The sequence below is a fragment of the Olea europaea genome, chromosome 13 (genome assembly GCF_002742605.1).
Source record: "Olea europaea var. sylvestris chromosome 13, O_europaea_v1, whole genome shotgun sequence".
Classification (NCBI taxonomy): Eukaryota; Viridiplantae; Streptophyta; class Magnoliopsida; order Lamiales; family Oleaceae; genus Olea; species Olea europaea.
The window spans coordinates 20,852,267-20,861,781 of record NC_036249.1 but is presented as its reverse complement, the minus strand read 5'-3'; the positions used below and the strand labels follow the sequence as shown (position 1 = coordinate 20,861,781).

Here is a 9,515-nt window from a genome sequence, read left to right as displayed (position 1 = left end):
AATACAGAGGCGATGGTTGCAGATCCCTTAACTAAGGGACTCGTTCCAAAAGTGTTTAAGACACATGTTACTAATATGGGTATTGTGGAAATATTTGATGTTTTTGGTTAGTGGGAGTTATTTATGTAAAGAACTACATTTTGGGCTTGATCCCGTTGCGGGGTACGTAGGCAACCCATATGTTTTCGGGTACAACCCTTTCTGATAATAAAACAAATTTTCCCCTATCCATGAACTATTTTAAGCATGCATTTGACTTATATCTTTTTATATTATTGGCATCTTGAAATATAACGTATAAAGACATAAGATGAGTCTCTTTTAGAGACATTTTGCTTCATTTTGATTTGAACCATTATGAGGACCGATATGAGTTAGCACAATTTTTTTATCACATTTGGTGCTAAGTTCATACCACATATTACCACATTGGTTGGAGGATGGGGATCCATGTCGATAAGGATGTTGAGATTTGTAACTGTGGAATGGTCTTACATCTCTAAAATTGGTGTAATGACTTCGATGTTCGGTGTTAATATTCTTGTTGGACCCGATCATGTTACGTAAGGTGTCATTATTGGAGCTATACTGTTGTGGCCACCTATGTAGTCTAACCCGAGTGTTAAAACTTTGTTATGGCAATCAAATGTTTGCCCAAGTGGGAGAATGTTGAAATAATTAATAATTCCATATGTGGGCTTCACATTCGATTGTAAAATTTTACGGGTTAGATATATGGCTCATAATGATATTGTGTTTGGGCCAAATTTATTAAGTGATCAATTGGACCTTTTTACACGTTATGGGTTGTAAATAATTTGATGTGGTAATTTAAAGTATGTGGGCCAGAAATAAACCCTAATTAGAATTTTAGTCGTAATGGGACAACTCAAATTATTTCCTATATATAGGCTAGGTCCCCTCTCCTCTCCATTTATTTTATTGGCTTGCCCCATTGATAGTTAATACTTTTGTGAGAAGCAAGGAGGAGAAGATCTTGACTGCTATTACAACAATTATTCATATCAACAATGGCTTCCGCAAGTATGAATTCGTTTTATTAATTTATTATGTGGTGATTCTTGATTCTTGGCATGATTACAAATAAATATTAACATTGAGTCCATTTAAAAATACAATTATTTGGAGCTTCAATATTAAGTTGTCTACTGATGACAAATACTTACTTATGGTAGGTAGTGATCCTCGACATGTGGCAATTTAAGATGACGGATCAGTAAGTAAATTTTTAATAGAAAAAAAAATTGTCAATGATTAATTTTATTTATAAAAATGGTTCTTTATTTTCAAAATTTGATTATGTTGATTTAAATTGGGTCAGGAAACAATTATTTTCTTAAAAAAAAATAATAATAATAAGGACGGAAGAAAAGTATGTGAATGTGAGAAAACTCAGATCTACACGAATCCACGTTTTTACTCCAAAATGGAAGGCAACTGGATTTTTCTAAAATATGTTTAGAAAAAAAAAAAACCATTTTTCATTGGATTCGAATGGAAGATGAGATGCTTCTCAACATGTTCTAGACTACTAAATTCTTAGAGGAGGTCCTGTATGAGAAATTCCCTTGTTAATTGGTTGACATTTGCACATTTGAATTCACAATAATAATAATGTCCACTAAGCAAGGGCATTAATTAAGTCTCTTGGATATGCAAATAAGAGAATGGGATAAATTGGACATAATAAATATAGAGTTTTGTAGATAATTTATTTTTTTATTTTTTGTAATAACTAGTAAGAGTTGAACGTGTATTGCACGTTATTTTCAAATATTTTATATGTGTTGTAAAATTAATTTTTTATACTAATTTATTGGGAGGATTTGATGAGCCTCAAATGAACTAAAAATTAATAATAATAATAATTATAGGATAGAAATTTAAGACAATAAAACTTTACTCTCAAAACTAAATTTTTATAATTCAAATTTTTTGTGATGGTGAAATACTAGAAACAAATAACATTTTTATGATATATTTGATATATAAGAATTAAAAGCTAATACGTTAATTTAAACACCCATTAAAATTTATAGATAAATGAATAGAAATAAATTCATCTATAATAACTCTAGATTCATGTAGATCAAGAGTTATCAAATCAAGATTTATTGAGTCTAGATTAATGTGAATGCTAAATTAATTGAGAATTAATAACATGAATTTCATATATGACAATGATTTTTTTAGTATTTATTATATATTCAAAAAGGAAAAATAAGATATTATTAAAATAATTATATTATAGTAAAATTAAAATCGTCCAAAAAGTGATTCTCACTTAACGTAATATATAATAAATTATAGATGTTTAGCACATTAGAGTCCCCCATCAAACATGCTATAGCTAGATATGACTCGATGGAATTCTCTTCATTCTACTTATTTAATAAATACAATTTGATAAATCATTAAACCAAAAAAAAAAATAAATTAATAACAATATTGTGTAGCACTAGGGCTTAGTGGTGATCAACCGTGGTTTATATAACAATTAGATATCATTGTCACATTGTCTGATATATCTTATCTTTGTAGTCGTTATTGCTTTTGATTTGATTATATTTAAGTTATCATTATTGTTTTTGATTTGATTTGATTTACACTTTTAAGTCAATAACTAAAAATCCTAAACTGAGCCGGAAACAATCGTGTTTTACCAACAAGTAGTAAATTGCGATTAAGAGGGACTTCATGTCCTCAAATTCACTACAACCACGGCCTCAGATGCAATTTGAAGCCACTGATCACTCACTCAAATATTGAACAATTGGTCTCTCAATTTTTAAATTTAATCCAATTTACTCCTTTAACTTTTAACATTGTTCATTTCAGCCTCTGAACTTCTAATGTGATCCAAATTGGTCCTCCAACCATTGATTTCTTCAGTTTTGTTCCTTAAGTTCTGATAATATTCAAGTTGACCCAGTGTTCTTATTTCATACACTTTTGATCCCCACAAGACTTTCCAAATGCCGAATATGATTCTCAAAACTTGTAAATTTATAAAATTAACTACTCAAAGCTCTCTATCAAGTCCTCAACTTCCCAGTGGTTAAGCTCTAAACCTATCCGTTTTGCGTGATTCATTTTCAAGTTAGGGTTTTTAACTAAAAAAAAAAAAAAAAGGCGGTATCCATATACTCACTCACATGGGGTGAGGCCACTCCCTAATGTACAAAAATTTATGTACAAGTAAGTTTATCCAAAAAAAAAAAAAATAATATTAAAATAAATAAGAAGAATTTAATCAAAATAACATTTAAGTAACTTTAAGAGACTAGATAAATGTGTGAAATACTCTTACGAGTTATATTATACAATCAATATATTCAAACACCTTCTAGTTTGTGCCAGACTAGATAAACACCTAATAAAAAATTACTCTTAAAATGTGGACGTGTGCATCTATTTATTGGTAGTTTAGATGGGATCCATACAACAATTTATTTGCTACTACATTTACAATAGTTAAAATGATGCTAACCAGATGTGAAAGTTCAATATTCATTATTGCAAATACACGAGATTACACTTGGAACTTCGAAGGGGTCCATTTATTTGAATATAATGACTAGAAGTTACTTTATTTCTCTTCCCACAAGAGAATAAAGGACGAAACTAAAGGTACGTCAAGCATGTATCCATGCTTGTATTATTCCACACAACATTTTTAAATAAAGTAAAGTAAGGAGTAATTGTTAATTTACAAACATCGTTGCATTTTGGCCTTTTCGCAGGGCTGTGTCGTTTTTTTTTATGCTTTGACATCCTGTAGCCATGGAGTCCTATGACTTGTTCAGGAAATCCTTCCACCACATAACTGATTTTTTAGGGCGTCTTTCCAAATCATCCCTGAAGTCTACATGATAAACTCCAAATCTAACATTGTACCCACTGTCCCATTCAAAATTATCAAAAAAAGACCATATGAAGTAACCTGTCAAATTTACACCATCTCTGAAAACAAAAGAATAGTCGATTAATTTCAAAATTTACAATTTTTCTTTGAATTTAACTGCAGTAAATGGAAAAGAAAATGATGACTTACTCTATTGCCTTGCTAATATTTTCAATATGGCCCTTGAAATAGTTAACCCTTATTTCATCATTAAGATCCTCTGAAATTGTTAGTTCATCGTTTCTCGATAGACTCAGCCCTACAAGAGGTTATAGAAGAATTCAACAAATCACTAAATGCACTGAAAATTTAGTATTTGTAATGTATATTCTTGCTATATATATAAATAAATACGATTGTGTACCATTCTCTGTAATGATAATCTCAGGATTATTATATTTTTCCTTTATATGAACCATGATCTGGTATATTCCATCTGGAACTATGTACAACCAATCCGAACCACCCTGACATAAAGTAAAAAGAATTTGTAATTACATTGGATTATACATAGCATCAGAAATTATGTAAGCCATTATATCTATTTTAGTTCATTGTGCCCGTATATTAGGAGTTTCTGACACGATCATGTTTCACCAAAAATTGCTGATATACCCAAATTGTTAGAATAATCCATTCCATTTTCTATATTATTTTTCTCAGGGAGGGTACTGTTGATGACTCACCCGATCACCGATCGGCTTGCCACCGCGACTATCTAAACGAATGAGAAGTAAACATCTTGTTAGAAGTAGTGTCCATTTTTTGTCAAGGTAAGAGATTACAACCGAACTCGAGAAAAAGTCTCAGTACTTACTCTCCGCTTTAAAACGCAAATCATTTTCATAATGTACTTCTGAATCCTGTGGTCTTGCATCCTGTGGAGATATATTCCGGGCATAACGAGCCGTGTAATAATTTATGCCTAAGAAATCACAGGAATCTTTCACTAGCGCCTTCTCGTCTGGTTTAAATTCAGGAAGACGTTCTCCTACATTTTTTCTCATGGAGGGTGGATAATCACCTGTCATTACAGGGTCTACAAACCTGAACAGGAGAAATGTTTTAAAATTAGAATTATTATTGACATACTACCTGAACCTGTACAAAAATATATCTCATGTATTCTCTAAAAAAGGCACATAGTTTATACAATATACAAACAACAAAAATGCACAATTACCATCCTAACAAAAAATCGAGTGCTCTCAATGCAGCCTCCTTATCCTCTTGTTTGTTTTCGTCAAATGCATAATACCACAATGTAACGTTTGTCATCCCTATTTTGCCTTGTTGGTGTTCCTGTATGTACAGATGTATATTATATTTGTAAAATCTCAAAAGTGTGTATTTACCTATTTATTTTTGTACGTGTGTGAAATGTTAAAATAAAAACCTGATAATATTTCCGGTATATATTAACCGCATGTGCATGAGCAAGGATCAAATTGTGTGCCACTATATATGGTTCTTTTCCCGGATCTCCGTCCGAGTTAATATAGAAAGTGTATTGTTGCTGAGAAGATACTTTGACTGGATCTACTTTCGAGGAAGTAAATTGACGCATTTCGGGATCCGCAGAAGATATTCTGACCGAATCTCTTTTCGAGGAAGTAGGGCTAGGCGAATTATCTTCCTGAGAAACTGAATCTCCTTCGGAGGAAGGCGAAGAGGGAGCATCATCTTTAGAGTTTGTAACGTTATCACAATTGTATGCCTCAGCAACTAGTTCTCTAGCTGCTTTTCCTTCAGGGGAATCATCGTTTTCCGAATTGTATGCTCTTTGAACTGCTTCTTTGATCCCATCTCCTTCAGAATAAGGAAGCTGAGGAACAATGATTTTACTTCTATGATCATTGGCCGAGTCACGAACTGTTTGTTCAACCGATTTTTGAGTAGTCGACTTTGCATCAAGAGGATAACCTCGAAGAGGGGGAAACCTTTTCCGCACATATCCACAAATAGTAAATGACCACGGCTCATTGTGTGTGATCCAATATTTCACTCGATCACCAAATTCCCAAAAGCATATTTCAGCAAACTCACAAAAATGTTCCCTATAAACAAGTTAAATATCAACATATATGTCTGTAATATACCCATAGATGGTAAAAAAATATTCACCTATGACATTTATCTTTGTACAAGAGATCAATCTGCTTATTATTATCCATTTTCTTCTACGAAAAGATTTCTGCTTTTTCCTTCTACACATAGTTTTTGAGAAAATAACTTTGCTTAATTCATCTGTTAAACATCTAGCACACGATGTTCCATGTGATGCAAGATCGATTACTTACACAATTTGATGATCTTTGAAGCCGCCATATTCATCTTCCAATTTTTGGGGAACGTCCCAATGGAAGAGAGTTGCACAAGGCTCAATGCCTACACAAAAGTAATGAAGAGAAATCAAGGAACATAATATCTTTAAGTTTTATATTTTAATTTATAAGAAAAGAAATGATTTCAAAGGCATATCAATTTGAACTTCCAATTATGTACGAATTAAATAAAAATAAAAAAATCAGTTGCTTAAAGAAACAATAAACATGTGAAAACAAAGAAGTCTAACCTCCTTCCAAAAGAGCGTCTATAAGATCATTATAGAATTGGATTCCTTGTTTGCTTATGCCAGCACATAGTTTACCATCTAAAATATCAATATAAATTTATACACATTAAAATAAAATCAAGGAACAAAATTGATGAGGCTTTCGAGTCCATTTAAAATCCCTAGTCAAACTTGTCAATGTAGACAATAAACTCTATACTATCTAGAATTTTGTCCACTTTGCCTAGGCCTCTATAGTCATTTTAAAAATTTTAAGCAGGAAATATCACTATAGCTTAAAAATTAAATAATGCATAAACAATACATCGTTGACGTTTCATTACTGAAAATTAAAAAAAAAAATTCTGTTTTCTGAATTCATTTAAACACAATCCCATACCTGGTAATATTCTGGACCATGAAATAGAAAATCTATAAGAATTTAAACCAACTTCCTTCATCAGAGCCACATCTTCCTGCATCATTATTGACAGTGAGTACAATATACATTCAAATACATTATTCTTGGTGGCTTAAATTAGAGAACAATTAATTATAATTGATTTTTTTTTTAATTTTTTCAAAATTAAACTTTTGACTTCAAGCGCCAACAAAGTATCAACTCATTTTGAATGCTATGTTCCAGATAATAGTCGTATTTGAACAATGGCAACGAGCACTGTTTTTTCATTAATGGATCAAAAGAGTTATTTAATACATTTACAGTTGTTAGTTCAATTCATTTTTCACTTACTTAAATATTGTAAATAGATGAGTAAGAAAGGAAATCTGGTGGACTGGTGGTAGGTTTTCTTAGAAATGATGAGTTTTTACTTTTTATTTCGATACCAATTAGTAGAAATGTGGTAAAATTGTTAAAGTTCGTATAAATTTAGAGCTTAGTAAAATATGAGGGATTAGACGAGCCTCACTTAATGCTTGAACTGATATGGAATTTTGATACGGTAATATAAATGAATTAACATCACTATCTGCTAAAAATTAAATAGCTCACTGCATTTACCTTGAACATGTTATAGTGATCGATTGCCACGCGTCCACTTGAACGATCCTTAATGCTTTCTGCCAATCCAATTAATAAAAAAATAAGTGTATATATATACACACACACACACACACACGCAGACATCTTGAATTAGAAGGGCACAATTAAATCTTGTACATATCGAATACTTTATACTTGATTTTTTAATGATTCATACTTGACTCGAAAAATGAATACTTACGTTCAAAAAACATCTTTTCATTATTATTTTGGTCATCATTTTCATCCATTTCATTTTGAAAGGTCCTTTTATTAGTATTTTGCTCATCACAAGAGAATGTATATTTACGTTTAAAAACTTTATAGTGTATTTGAAATTTTGATACAAACAACCAATTAAAATGATCAATTCAAGTAATTGAAAAGAAAAAAAAATATAACAAATATTCAATAATAATAATCAATCAAAAAAACGCAATTCGTTAAATACAAGTCAAATTGGACATAATCATTTCAGACTCATTCTATATATACAATTTGATAGTAAAAATCTATATTTAGGTTCTAATTAGTTGAAAATTTGATTGGGAAATGAAAATTTGTAATAGAGGTGATAATCTGTAGAAAAATTATAGATAAAATTTTAAAAATTAGAAGAGTTAAAGGTTTTATAAAAGGTGTGAGAGAGAGTAGTGAGAGAAAGATAAAAGAAAAAAGTTCAAATCTATTGTGGATTTTTAGTAAATTTTGATAAAAGTTAAAAAGCAAAAAATAAAAAATAAAAAATCCCAAAAGTGATCCCGAAGGAACTCGTGTCCGCCACTGCATGTAAATGTGCCTGTGTAAATTAATACGTGCTTGTGTCCATTATTATGATTTGGGATTTTATCCAAAAATGAAAAATTTGGTAAAAAGATTGTCACAAGCATTCTTTTGTTTATTGATATATTTATCTGATAAGAGATTATATATTTAACATGCCTATGCAGGATAATGACTCATTAAAGAACATCAAATCTTGAATCCGAACGCTTATTTGAGAGTTTGAGATGGATCAAGTTACTTGTTTGATCTTGTTGGATGATGATAAGATATTTAGAATAAAGATTTTATCTCAAATGGACAACCATATATATAGGAGTAGCTGAGCCATTTTATGTTTATATTTTATATTTACTGATATTAAACACACAAGACTAGAAAGAGAGAGAGATTGAAGATACTAGGATAATTGCGTGTCATATAATCCCAATTATTCCAGCCTTTACCACCTGCATTCCAAGCACCTTCTACCTGAAATTTATTATACATCCACAAATTAAGAATCAACAAAGTTAAGTTACACGTGACGGACCTTCTAACATATACACTCCCACATGATGATTTTAGCAAATCTTCATTATTCTAAACAATAATGGATTGTTTTATAAGGTGCATTTAATAGTATTTCACAATATTAACGAATAGTTCAGTTTGACTATTTTTCTGTCCAAATCTGCCTGATACAACATGCTAAAATACACCAATTACTCACTTGATATGCCAGTGTTATAGGACCGAAGATAAACTCGAAAAATTAGTTACAAACCTGATATGCCGATGTTGCACCACCGAAAATAAATTTCTCGTGGAAACTAGAGCGTTTGAGCTCGGTTTGGGATGAAGCCATTTGAATGAGCGGGATGAGATATTATAGTTAGTTGGGAGAGGTGTGTGGTTCCTCTTGTCCATGCACTCTATTTATAGACTATGGGTTTCAAATACTTGTATCATACTATTAGACAACAAGCATAAAGTAAGTATAATATATTGGGAAAGGTATCAATACTTTCCTTTATTCTACTTAAAGCAAAGGCAAGTACATGAACAAAATATATGTATACTTTTAAGTAATTCTTTACTTCCTTCTCATTACATCTCAAGACTTTTCTTTGATTCTGCACCTTTAAGTCATTCTTTTCTTCATTCTCATTAAATCTCAAGACCTTTCTTTGATTATCCACATTATACCTCTTGAGTTAATTACGATT

General features: G+C 31.0%; 1 protein-coding gene across 1 annotated transcript; it reads right to left on the bottom strand.

The window, feature by feature from the left end:
- Positions 1–3,507: 3,507 nt before the first annotated feature.
- Positions 3,508–9,190, bottom strand: LOC111407835 (beta-glucosidase-like). Its single transcript, XM_023037522.1, has 13 exons — positions 9,074–9,190; positions 8,709–8,778; positions 7,504–7,562; positions 6,880–6,955; positions 6,501–6,578; positions 6,226–6,313; positions 5,322–5,982; positions 5,109–5,227; positions 4,743–4,972; positions 4,612–4,643; positions 4,290–4,392; positions 4,076–4,184; positions 3,508–3,984 (listed from the first exon to the last, which is right to left on the bottom strand). Exons 1-13 carry the CDS (start codon positions 9,152–9,154, stop codon positions 3,813–3,815), a joined length of 1,878 nt encoding a protein of 625 aa, XP_022893290.1. The 5' UTR covers positions 9,155–9,190; the 3' UTR covers positions 3,508–3,812.
- Between the last annotated feature and the right edge of the window lie 325 nt (positions 9,191–9,515).

Coding starts and splice junctions, on each gene's coding strand:
- LOC111407835 (XM_023037522.1), bottom strand. CDS start 9,154: ATGGCTTCATCCCAAACCGAGCTCAAACGCTCTAGTTTCCACGAGAAA. Junction 6,956..7,503: donor ATCACTATAACATGTTCAAG/GTAAATGCAGTG, acceptor ATAATGATGCAG/GAAGATGTGGCTCTGATGAA. Junction 5,228..5,321: donor TATACCGGAAATATTATCAG/GTTTTTATTTTA, acceptor CTGTACATACAG/GAACACCAACAAGGCAAAAT.